The sequence below is a fragment of the Musca vetustissima genome, unplaced genomic scaffold (assembly GCF_032173495.1).
Source record: "Musca vetustissima isolate MV318-11 ecotype Yass unplaced genomic scaffold, APGP_CSIRO_Mvet_v1 utg18376, whole genome shotgun sequence".
NCBI classification, from domain to species: Eukaryota; Metazoa; Arthropoda; class Insecta; order Diptera; family Muscidae; genus Musca; species Musca vetustissima.
The window spans coordinates 170673-183640 of record NW_026878097.1 but is presented as its reverse complement, the minus strand read 5'-3'; the positions used below and the strand labels follow the sequence as shown (position 1 = coordinate 183640).

The window sequence follows — 12968 nt, the reverse complement described above, 5'->3', positions numbered from 1 at the left end:
TTTTTTCTATAGAAAAACAACACTCTTGGGGTTAGGAGAATTTTTTTCTATTGAGGAACAATACTCCTGGCCCCAGGAGTAGCTTTTTTTCTATAGAAAAACAACACTTCTGGGTTCCCTTAGTTTTTTGTTGGGATATTCTCCCCAGAAAATTGTACCCAGGGTCCCAATGAATTTTTTTCTATAGCAAAAAATTGTACCCAGGGTCCCAATGAATTTTTTTCTATAGCAAAAAATTGTACCCAGGGTCCCAATGAATTGTTTTCTATAGCAAAAATTGTACCCAGGGTCCCAATGAATTTTTTTCTATAGCAAAAAATTGTACCAAGGGTCCCAAGGATTTTTTCTATCGCAAAAAATTGTACCCAAGGTCCCAATGAATTTATTTCTATGGCAAAAAATTGGACCAAGGACCCCAAAGACTTTTTTCTAAAAAAAATTGTACCCAAATTTTTTCTATTGGACCAAGGGTCACATGATTTTTTTTCTGTAGCAAAAAAATCGGACCAAGGGTCCCAATTTTTTTATATAGCAACAAATTGGACCAAGGGTCCCAATTTTTTTATATAGCAACAAATTGGACCAAGGGTCCAAATTAATTTTTTTTCTAAAGCAAAAAATCGGACCAAGGGTCCCAATAAATGCTTCCCTATAGCAAAAATTGGAACGAATGCCCTGACGAATTTTTCCTATAACAGAAAATTGGACCAAGGGTCCCAACAATTTTTTTCTATAGCAAAAATTTTGACTAAATTGAATTCCTTGTCAGTTTTTATTAAATTCTGAATATTTCCTTCTTCCTTCCTTTCAGGTGAAATGGTCATTGAATATGCTGGTGAATTAATACGCTCCACCCTGACCGATCAGCGAGAACGGTATTACAACAGCCGTGGCATTGGCTGTTATATGTTTAAAATCGATGATAATTTAGTTGTAGACGCCACAATGAGGGGCAATGCAGCCAGATTTATAAATCATTCATGTGAGGTAAGTTGAGAGCCCAATAGTCTGATCCGTTCTCCTCACTTCTAGAGATGGGAGATTTCTTACATTTATAAACCACATTTTTCTAATATCAATAACTAATTCCTCTTCCTTCTACTTCCAGCCCAATTGCTATTCCAAAGTTGTGGATATACTTGGCCATAAACATATTATCATCTTTGCCCTGCGACGCATTGTCCAGGGCGAGGAGTTAACCTATGACTACAAATTTCCATTCGAGGATGAGAAAATACCCTGCTCGTGTGGCTCGAAAAAATGTCGGAAGTACTTAAACTAAATAGAAAGAAAGAAAAAATGAAACAAAAAACCCTGAATGATGGTGGCTGGCATCAAGTGGCCGAAGCCTCAAGTGATTTAAAAGTGATTTGAATGAAAAACAAAAACAATTTTTATTTTAATTATTACGATTATGTATTATGTAATTGTGTGTAATTTATAAATACTATATATAAATATATTTATATACTCATTAGTTTAAATGTTGAATGCCCTAACCATGCCATGCAGAGCAAAACAAACAAACCGGAAAAAATGAGAATTTCTCAAAAAAAGGCAACGAAGTTTTATTTTTCTCAAAATGTTAAAAACAAAAGAAAACAAAGTTATATGGAATTATCTTGACTTCTTTATATTCCCCCCTCAAAAAAAGCTCCCAAGGAAAAAGCAAACTTCCCCTATGCGAAGTTTTATGTAAAATTGTATTTAAGCAAAGCCACACACTTACACCACCAACATACACTATTTTTAATGTGTGCTGTGTGTGTGGTCATAATGATATTAATTATAATTATTTTTTTGTCGTCTTGTATAAATGTTAAGTAAGTTTAAAAATCTATAAAGAAAAAAATTTATAACAGTATTCCGAAAAAAAAAAATATTAAGAAATTTTTCTCTTAAAGAAAAGCGTTTAAAAAATACTAAAAAAACAACAAAACCATACAACTATTTTTTAAACATGTAATGTTAGTTTGGAAAAAAACATAACATAGAAATGCTACAAAGAAGAAAACAACAATATATATATATTTTTCGTAAGCTTTTTTCCAATAATTATTTTTGTTCGATATTTTTTGTTTTGTTTTTGTGTGAAGAAAAGCAAATGTGTAGCTTACAAAAATATATATTAAATATTTAATCTCTTTATAAAAACAGGGTGTGACAAAATGTTGGTATTTAAAATTAGGAAAATGAAAAAAACCGAACCAGAAAAATTAAAAAATGCCTTTGCAATAGAAAAAAATTATTAAAACAGTCGGGTCTATCTTACACTTGGGCCTATTTCTTCAATATAAAAAAAAAATCATCAAACCCTTGGGCCTATTTTTTCTATAAAAATAAAATCATTCGGCCCCTGGTCAAATTTTTTGCTACAGAAAAAAAATTCATTAAGATCATTTTTTTCTATGGAAAGAATTCGTTGAGACCCTTGGGTCAATTTTTTCTTATAGAAAAAAATTTATTGAGAACCTAGGGTCAATTTTTTCCTATAGAAAAAAATTCATTGAGACCCTTGGGTCAATTTTTTCCTATAGAAAAAAATTCATTGAGACCCTGGGGTCATAGAAAAAAAATTCATTGAGACCCTTGGGTCAATTTTTTCCTATAGAAAAAAATTCATTGAGACCCTTGGGTCAATTTTTTCCTATAGAAAAAAAAATCATTGAGACCCTTGGTTCAATTTTTTCCTATAGAAAAAAATTCGTTGAGATTCTTGGGTCAATTTTTTCCTAAAAAAAAATCGTTGAGACCCTTGGTCGATTTTTTTTATAGAAAAAAATTGCGTTGAACCCTTGGTCGATTTTTTTTTATAGAAAAAAATTGCGTTGAAACCCACCTTGGGTCGATTTTTTCTATATAGAAAAAAATTCGTTGAGACCCACCTTGGGTCGATTTTTTTCTATATAGAAAAAATTCATTGAGACCCTTGGTTCGATTTTTTTCTATAGAAAAAATTCATTGAGACCCTTGGGTCGATTTTTTTCTATAGAAAAAAAATCGTTGAGACCCTTGGTCAATTTTTTTTTATAGAACAAAATTGCGTTTAGACCCACCTTGGGTCGATTTTTTTCTATATACAAAAAATTCGTTGAGACCCACCTTGGGTTGACTTGTTTTTCTATGGAAAAAATTCGTTAAGACCCACAATTCGTTGAGACCCACATTCGTGGGTCGATTTTTTTCTATGGAAAAAATTCGTTAAAACCCAGTTTGGGTCGATTTTTTCTATAGAAAAAAATCGTTGATACCCAGTTTGGGTCGACTTTTTTCTATATAGAAAAAAAATTCGTTGAGACCCAACTTGGGTCGATTTTTTTCTATGGAAAAAAGTTCGTTAGAACTTTGAATCTATTTTTTTCTAAAGAAATTCCTTCTTCAAGCTCTTTTTATTTTTTTATTTTAATGCCATCATTTTGAAACATCCTGTGTATATATTCTTTTTTATAAATATATAAAAAAACCCATGTTTAAAAATGTATACATTTCTATATATAAATATATTTATTTGTAATGCATCTATATATACATATATTTAAAAACAAAACTAATAAATTAAACATTGTGTAATTGTTATTAAGTTTACAAACATCTCTATAAATATATATACAAAAAAATAATATTATATTAATTAACAAAAAAAAAAAAATATTTAATCCTTATTCTTATTACAATATATATATATATATATATAATTATACATAAATATGTATAAAAAATAATTATTATTTTTTTAAAAAAAAAACGTTTTTAAATATTTAATTTTAATTATAATTTTGTGTAGGAAGACAATGATTATAAAAACAAACCCCAATGGAAGATAATAATGTTTATGGTATTCTAAATATTGATTTTTATTTTATATATAACATTATATATATACATATATTATTTGTAGATTTTTTGTTTAATTTAAGGCTCCAATAATGTAAAGTGCAAATTTCATATTGCTTTCACACACACACACACACTACTCTCGTAATCCGTTCAATAATTGTTCTTATTAATTATTATTAAAAATAATTATTATATATATATAAAAAAACTCTGTAAATCTTTTATTTTGTATTTTGAGTAATTAGCATTTTAATATATTTAATTTGCTAATTTATTTTCCAATGTTTTTTTAATTGTATTTGTTTTAAATTTAAATGAGAAACATTTTTACAGGGGTTTTTAAAAACATGAACATTTGAAAATAAAAAAATAGTTTTGCTTGTAAATAAAAAACCGAAACTCTTCAAGAAGAAATTCAATAAAAATAATAATTATTAATTTTATTTTATATATACATTATTTTTATTATTATTTTCAAATAATTTCCCCTAGCACTTAGCTGCAAAACAAACAAACCACAACAACAACTATAATAATTATTATAAAAAAAACAAACAACAACTAAACTAAATCTCTCTCTTTTTTGTTATAAACTTTTAATGATTGAAATAATGATGACGATGATATATATAAATTAAAAAAAAATAATAATATATATTATTATTAACGTAACAAAGTACACTAAAAACAAAGCAAAACAAACTAACTAATATTATTCTTAAAACTAAAACAAAAAAAAAAAAACGTACACACACATCACATTATAAGCGAAACTTTTTTTGTGGAAACAAAAATAGGTCAGGTTATTCGAGAAGAAGAAGAAGAAGTGGAAGACGAAGCGAAAGAAAAACTACTTTCATAAAAATACAAAAAATAAATGAAAAATCATAACTACAAAAAATAAATTCCGAACGTTGTTTTCATTTCAATGGGATGCGGAACTAGAGGGTCAATACGTCTACAGGCTAGTGGAAAAGAATGGGAGCCTGAAGAGGGAGTCTTTCATAGACGAGCTGAAAGGCAGGGAGTCTTTCATAGACGAGCTGAAGTGAAGGGAGTCTTTCATAGACGAGCTGAAGTGAAGGGAGTCTTTCATAGACGAGCTGAAGTGAAGGGAGTCTTTCATAGACGAGCTGAAGTGAAGGGAGTCTTTCATAGACGAGCTGAAGTGAGGGAGTCTTTTATAGACGAGCTGAAGCAGCGAGTCTTTTATAGAGCTGAGCTGAAGCAAGCAGGGAGTCTTTCATAGACGAGCTGAAGTGAAGGGAGTCTTTCATAGACGAGCTGAAAGGCAGGGAGTCTTTCATAGACGAGCTAAAAGGCAGGGAGTCTTTCATAGACGAGCTGAAGCAGGGAGTCTTTCATAGACGAGCTGAGCAGGGAGTCTTTCATAGACGAGCCTGAAGGGGGAGTCTTTATAGACGAGCCTGAAGAGGGAGTCTTTATAGACGAGCTGAAAGGGAGTTTTTTAAGACGAGCTGAAGGGCAGGGATTTTTTTTAGACGAGCTGAAGCAGGGAGTCTTTCATAGACGAGCTGAAGCAGGGAGTCTTTCATAGACGAGCTGAAGCAGAGAGTCTTTCATAGACGAGCTGAAGCAGGGAGTCTTTCATAGACGAGCTGAAGCAGGGAGTCTTTCATAGACGAGCCTGAAGGGGGAGTCTTTATAAACGAGTCTGAAGAGGGAGTCTTTATAGACGAGCTGAAAGGGAGTTTTTTAGACGAGCTGAAAGGCAGGGATTTTTTTTAGACGAGCTGAAGCAGGGAGTCTTTCATAGACGAGCCTGAAGCAGGGAATGTTTCATAGACGAGCCTGAAGCAGGGAATGTTTCATAGACGAGCTGAAGCAGGGAGTCTTTCATAGACGAGCTGAAGTGAAGGGAGTCTTTCATAGACGAGCTGAAGCAGGGAGTCTTTTATAGACGAGCTGAAGTGAAGGGAGTCTTTCATAGACGAGCTGAAGCAGGGAGTCTTTCATAGACGAGCTGAAGTGGAGGGAGTCTTTCATAGACGAGCTGATGAGGGACTCTTTAAAGACGAGCAGAAGGGAGTTCGTTGAGACCCACTACTTCGTGGGTCGATTTTTTTCTATAGAAAAAAATTACGTTGAGACCCACTACTTCGTGGGTCGATTTTTTTCTATAGAAAAAAATTACGTTGAGACCCACTCCTTCGTGGGTCGATTTTTTTCTATAGAAAAAAATTACGTTGAGACACACTACTTCGTGGGTTGATTTTTTTCTATAGAAAAAAATTACGTTGAGACCCACTACTTCGTGGGTCGATTTTTTTCTATAGAAAAAAATTACGTTGAGACCCACCTTCGTGGGGCGATTTTTTTCTATAGAAAAAAATTGCGTTGAGACCCACCTTCGTGGGGCGATTTTTTTCTATAGAAAAAAATTGCGTTGAGACCCACCTTCGTGGGGCGATTTTTTTCTATAGAAAAAAATTGCGTTGTGACCCACCTTCGTGGGGCGATTTTTTTCTATAGAAAAAAATTGCGTTGAGACCCACCTTCGTGGGGCGATTTTTTTCTATAGAAAAAAATTGCGTTGAGACCCACCTTCGTGGGGCGATTTTTTTCTATAGAAAAAAATTGCGTTGAGACACACCTTCGTGGGGCGATTTTTTTCTATAGAAAAAAATTGCGTTGAGACCCACCTTCGTGGGGCGATTTTTTTCTATAGAAAAAAATTGCGTTGAGACCCACCTTCGTGGGGCGATTTTTTTCTATAGAAAAAAATTGCGTTGAGACCCACCTTCGTGGGGCGATTTTTTTCTATAGAAAAAAATTGCGTTGAGACCCACCTTCGTGGGGCGATTTTTTTCTATAGAAAAAAATTGCGTTGAGACCCACCTTCGTGGGGCGATTTTTTTCTATAGAAAAAAATTGCGTTGAGACCCACCTTCGTGGGGCGATTTTTTTCTATAGAAAAAAATTGCGTTGAGACCCACCTTCGTGGGGCGATTTTTTTCTATAGAAAAAAATTGCGTTGAGACCCACCTTCGTGGGGCGATTTTTTTCTATAGAAAAAAATTGCGTTGAGATCCTTGGGTCGTTTTTTTTGCTATAGAAAAAAATGAGACCCTTAAGTCGATTTTTTGCTATAGAAAAAAATGAGACTTTGAGTCGATTTTTTGCTATAGAAAAAAATTTGTTGAGACCCTTGGATCGATTTTTTGCTATAGAAAAAATTACGTTGAGACCCATCTTGGGTCGATTTTTTGCTATATAAAAAATTACGTTGAGACCCATCTTGGGTCGATTTTTTTCTATATAGAAAAAATTCGTTGAGACCCATCTTGGGTCGATTTTTTTTTCTATATAGAAAAAAATTCGTTGAGACCCATCTTGGGTCGATTTTTTTCTATATAGAAAAAAATTCGTTGAGACCCATCTTGGGTCAATTTTTTCTACATAGAAAAAAATTCGTTGAGACCCATCTTGGGTCGATTTTTTTCTATATAGAAAAAAATTCGTTGAGACCCATCTTGGGTCGATTTTTTTCTATATAGAAAAAAATTCGTTGAGACCCATCTTGGGTCGATTTTTTTCTACATAGAAAAAAATTCGTTGAGACCCATCTTGGGTCGATTTTTTTCTATATAGAAAAAAATTCGTTGAGACCCATCTTGGGTCGATTTTTTTCTATATAGAAAAAAATTCGTTGAGAGCCTTGGGTCGATTTTTTTCTATATAGAAAAAAAATTCGATGAGACCCATCTTTTTTTGTATAGAACAAAATCGATGAGACCTAAGGTTAATTTTTTTTCTTATACTGTGAAACCCCTTTCGATTAAATTTTAATCAGTTCTTGACATTGAATCTTAACAAAATGAAAATAAATGTTTTTGTATATTTCTGGATTTTATTCCTTTTCATTCTACAGATCTGTGGAACTGAATCTAAGAATATTCTAAAAGTAAGTTAATTTTTAAGAGGTCCATGAAAAACATATTCAGTCCCCTTATCCAATTTTAGGGTAAGATGAAACGCATGATATCAAATCCCTACACCGATATGGTATTGGCTGCCCAGGTGCCACCATTAATGTCAGAATATTCCGAGGCGTACAGTGATAATTCCGAGCAGGGTAATACACCACAATGCGATAACTCGGCGAGACCGATTATTACCCGCGGCAATCCACGAGAAAAACCTACAAATATTGCCCAGCAAGCAGCCGAAGAAGCCAAGGCTGCCACCGATGCTCAGGTGTCTGCCGGTCAGGCAGCTGCACGACAAGTCAAAATGCAATTGGCCGAAAAAGCCAACCAAGCAGCGAGGGCTGCTGAGGCAGCACTGGCTGGGAAACAACAAATTATGGAACAACTACAGCAGGAGGTGAGGGAAGCTGAAGCCGTTGTCCAAGAGCAAAGCATTTCCCTGCATAATTCACAACAAAATTTACAAGCTGCCGCAAAGGCCGCGGAACAGTCGCAGGCCCAGTTAAAAATTTTAAGTCAAGCTCTTGAAATGGCCAAGTCTAGTCTTGGGAATTCTGAACAAGCGGCAAATGGAGCTCAAGCGGAATATGCTGAGAAGCAACAATTATTGGAGGCTGCCAAAAATCGTGTCGAACAATTACTACGTCAGCTGAGTAGTGCTCGGGCGGAGTTCACATCGACCAAACAGGCAGCCTATAAAGCTGCCTGTGCCGCCCATGATGCCAAAATTAATGCTCAGCGGGATCGACGTCATCAGTTGCAAAGACGTTCTCAAAAACCTAAGCGTAGGCATTCGGATGATCATCACAAGCTTTAAAAAGGAATTGCGAATATGTTTGCCGATTTGTCTATTTTGTTGTTTTTATATTTTATTTATTAAATATTTATTACAGATCTCTTATCTGCCTGGATCAAATATATAATTATTTTTTTTAATAGGGAACTGCCTGTCCTCAAGTCCATAAGCACTTCTTTTTCTATAGAAAAAAATTCCTCAGTACCCTGAGGATTTCTTTTTCTATAGAAAAAAATCCTCAGCACTCTGAGGACTTCTTTTTCTATAGAAAAAAATTCGTCAGGTCCCACCTGAGGACTTCTTTTTCTATAGAAAAAAATCCTTAGTACCCTGAGGACTTCTTTTTCTATAAAAAAAATCCTCAGTACCCTGAGGACTTCTTTTTCTATAGAAAAAAATCCTCAGTACCCTGAGGACTTCTTTTTCTATAGAAAAAAATCCTCAGTACCCTGAGGACTTCTTTTTCTATAGAAAAAAAAAATCCTCAGTAACCTGAGGACTTCTTTTTCTATAGAAAAAAAATCCTCAGTAACCTGAGGACTTCTAATTCTATAGAAAAAAAAATCCTCAGTATCCTGAGGACTTCTTTTTCTATAGAAAAAAATCCTCAGTACCCTGAGGACTTCGTTTTCTATAGAAAAAAATCCTCAGTACCCTGAGGACTACTTTTTCTATAGAAAAAAATTCGTCAGGTCCCACCTGAGGACTACTTTTTCTATAGAAAAAAAATTCGTCAGGTCCCACCTGAGGACTATTTTTTCTATAGAAAAAAATTCGTCAGGTCCCACCTGAGGACTACTTTTTCTATAGAAAAAAATTCGTCAGGTCCCACCTGAGGACTACTTTTTCTATAGGAAAAAAATCGTCAGGTCCCACCTGAGGACTACTTTTTCTATAGAAAAAAAATCGTCAGGTCCCACCTGAGGACTACTTTTTCTATAGAAAAAAATTCGTCAGGTCCCACCTGAGGACTACTTTTTCTATAGAAAAAAATTCGTCAGGTCCCACCTAAGGACTACTTTTTCTATAGAAAAAAATTCGTCAGGTCCCATCTGAGGGCTACTTTATCTATACAAAAAAATTCGTCAGGTCCCACCTGAGGACTACTTTTTCTATAGAAAAAAATTCGTCAGGTCCCACCTGAGGACTACTTTTTCTTTAGAAAAAAATTCGTCAGATCCCAACTTAGGAGTACTTTTTCTATAGAACAAAAATTCGTTAGGTCCCTCCTGAGGACTTCTTTTTCTATAGAACAAAAATTCGTCAGGTCCCACCTGAGGACTTCTTTTCTATAGAAAAAAATCCTCAGGTCCCTGAGGACTTCTTTTCCTACAGGAAAAAAATTGCTCAGATCCCTGAGAACTTATTTTTTGTGTTAAAAAGCTTGTCTTTGAAACTCCCTGGCCCCTTATAGGGTCCTTTATTGTTCACATATCCGATATGTTTCTTTTTATTAATTTTATTTTGCTTACATCCGAACTTATATAAATACATAAATAAAATAATTAAAACAGAATACTTGAAGGTTGAAAATGAAATCTGAAATTATCTGTTATACAAATCAGGTCCAAGTAGATTTAATTCCGATTATTGTTTTTCTGCTGCAACAGATTTTTTCTCGGCGACTTCTCACGACCCCTCTCATTGGGACGTCTCTTAACGATATTATGCTGTTGTTCCGAATCACTTTTTTCATGTGCCGCAATTGTTATCGAAGCCGAGGATTCGCTAAGTTCCACATTGGCATGCAGCCCGGCATCATTGGCATTCAGTTGGGCTTCTTGAGCCGATTGGGTAGCCTTTTCCGCCGCCTCTTTTGTCTCTTCATAATCCAGACGTGCCGAATAGAGATGCGATTCGATTTGTTCCAATTTCGATTTAGCCTGGGCAACCATATCAATTTGTGAGGCCAGCTCGGCAGCAGCTTCAGAAGCTGATTTCTGGGCCAGTTCCGATGCAGCTTGAGCATTGTTGAGGGCCGCCGTTAGAACGGAGACATGTTGCAGGGCCTGTTGGGCAGAATATTGTGCCGCCTTGGCAGAACGTTTGGCTTGTTGCAACTGTTGCAGTTCACTCTGCATTACCTTGTGTGCCTCGACACTTTGTTCCTCCAGACGTTGTAGTAGAACTTCTTTACCCTTGAGGACGGCAACTGCAGTGCCGGCGGCTTGGACGGCAGCCTGAGCCAAAGTACTTTTGGCAATATAGGCGGCCTGTTTGGCGGCAGCATTTTGGGAATTCACTGCAGAGTTGGCCTGATCCGCAGAACCTTTTGCAATGCTACGCAAGCCATTATCTACCAGGAAGGAACTTCCCGTTGCAGCAGGTGAATGAGCATAATGGGGATCAACTTCATAGTGTGCTCCCTCGTAATGTGTCTGCCGATGGTGGGGATTGTGTGGAGGTGGCTGCTCATTGGCATACTCCTCATAGCGTACCTCTTCAAATTGATAGGGTTCAGCAAGGCCGGAGGGAGAGGCTGGTTGTTGTGGCGGCAGGGGCGGTATACTGAATGCTCCCTTTCTCTTGACTTTACGTGCCGATGCTAGGGAAACTGTGGGGCAAAAGAGGAAAGTAGGGCAATTTAATAAAGATATGGATTGGAGTGTATAATTTCGGAAGGCTCTTACCCAGCAGTATAATTAAGATGTACTTCATATAGGCCATACTGCAGAAGAGAACTGTAAAGAAAGGGGGTCTTAATATTTATTTTAAAACAAGTTGCAGAATTACGTTCAATAATTTTAAATAAACAATTTTTCCTGGGTCATCAGATTAAAAAAAAAAAATCTGGATCGATGACTCATTTATGTTCTCTGGACTTGAGCACTATTTTTTCTATAGAATAAACTCATATTTACATTTCAGGATCTCTATACTTTTTTCTACAGAAGAACGCCTTGTGCAGAAGTTTTTTTTGCTAACGAATCAAATCTTCAGAACCAATTTTTAATTAAGAATTTTAAGATCCTGATGACAATATTTTTCCTATAAAAAAATTCTTCAGAATCTAAGGAAATTTTTTTATAAAAAAACCTAAAGACACATTTTTTCATTAGAATAAAAATTCACTGAACCTGGGGACCACATTTTTTATAAAAAATCCTCAGGACCTAAGTACGAATTTATACAAAGTAATATTCTGAATATGAGGACCTATTTTTCTATAGAATAAAATAGTCAGGACCTGAGACAATTTGTTTCAATGAAAAATCTTCAGATTTTGAGTGATTTTATTGGAAAAAATCTTCATGACCTTTTAAAAAATTCTCAGGTTCAATACATTTTTTTCATAAAAAAATCTTCAGAATTTAAATACCAGTTCTTTCCATAGAATCCTCAGGCCGTCAAAAAAAGTATGTTCTATAGAAATAAATCATCAGAACCCTTGGAAAATATTCTGAAATAAAAGTAAATTAGCAGGACCTGAGGATCTCAGATTTATAGAAAAATCTTCAGTGCATTTTTTTTCATTAAAAAAATCCTCTTAACATGAGCACCAATTTCATTGTATGGAATATTTTCCTGGGAGGTCCAACAAAATATATTCTATAGAAATAAATCAATAGAAGTATTGGAAAATGTTGTGCAATAAATAAAACATATGGAAAAATTCTCCGAATTTCCGAACCATTTCTTCTATAAAAATTCAATAACGTAGGGCCCATTTTTTTATTGAAAACATCCTTAAATTGTTAGAACATTTTTTCTATAGAAAATAAAATCATCAGAATCGGAAGACCAATTTTTTTCTATGCAAGAATTTTTTGTACCTGAAATCCAAAAAATCGTAGGAATTTAAGTGCTGATTTTTGTCTATAGAATTAATTTTCTGGACTTAATGACAATTTTTTACAATAGAAACTAATGTTCAAGTCCTGACGACAAATGTTTGTCTATAGAAAAAATCCGCAACGTGCGGATAAATTTTTATATAAAAAAAATAATCAAAACCCGACAGCCAATTTGTTTTCTTCAGCTCCTATGAACAATTTTTCTTTTTATAGAAAAACAATTGTCTGGACCTGAGGACAAATTTTGATTAATGGAAAAAATATTCCTCAGAACTAATTTGTTTCAATGGAAAAATCTACATCCCTACACAACTATGTTGTCAAGGTATTATAGGGTTGTGCAGCCCCAAGAGTTTGTAACGCCGCGAAATGTTGGTCCTAGACATACCTTTAAGTATATCGATCGTCATATCTCGACTAGCTGAGTCGATCTAGACATGTGTGTCGTCCGTCCGTTTGTAAACCCGATACAGACCACAGTTATGGACCGATCTTCACGAAATTTTGCATGTAGATTGGGTTCTAGCCAATGAAGACCCCTATTGTTTTTGGTAAAGATTGGATAATATTTAGGGGATGAAATGGACCAAA

The 12968-nt window shown here is 34.7% G+C and overlaps 3 protein-coding genes across 3 annotated transcripts in view; 2 read left to right on the top strand and 1 right to left on the bottom strand.

Annotated features, from left to right (window-relative positions):
• LOC133322893 (histone-lysine N-methyltransferase trithorax) overlaps positions 1–1292 on the top strand; it is a 33682-nt gene extending 32390 nt beyond the window's left edge. Inside the window, 2 exon segments of the mRNA XM_061531847.1 lie at positions 812–987; positions 1109–1292. Coding sequence (XP_061387831.1) covers positions 812–987; positions 1109–1282 — 350 coding nt within the window. The 3' untranslated portion in view covers positions 1283–1292.
• A 6535-nt stretch (positions 1293–7827) lies between these two features.
• Positions 7828–8604, top strand: LOC133322892 (plectin-like). Its single transcript, XM_061531846.1, has one exon. The coding sequence runs from the start codon at positions 7828–7830 to the stop codon at positions 8602–8604; it is 777 nt and encodes a 258-aa protein (XP_061387830.1).
• A 1556-nt stretch (positions 8605–10160) lies between these two features.
• Positions 10161–11250, bottom strand: LOC133322891 (uncharacterized). The gene is made up of 2 exons (XM_061531845.1): positions 11214–11250; positions 10161–11137 (listed from the first exon to the last, which is right to left on the bottom strand). Exons 1-2 carry the CDS (start codon positions 11248–11250, stop codon positions 10161–10163), a joined length of 1014 nt encoding a protein of 337 aa, XP_061387829.1.
• Between the last annotated feature and the right edge of the window lie 1718 nt (positions 11251–12968).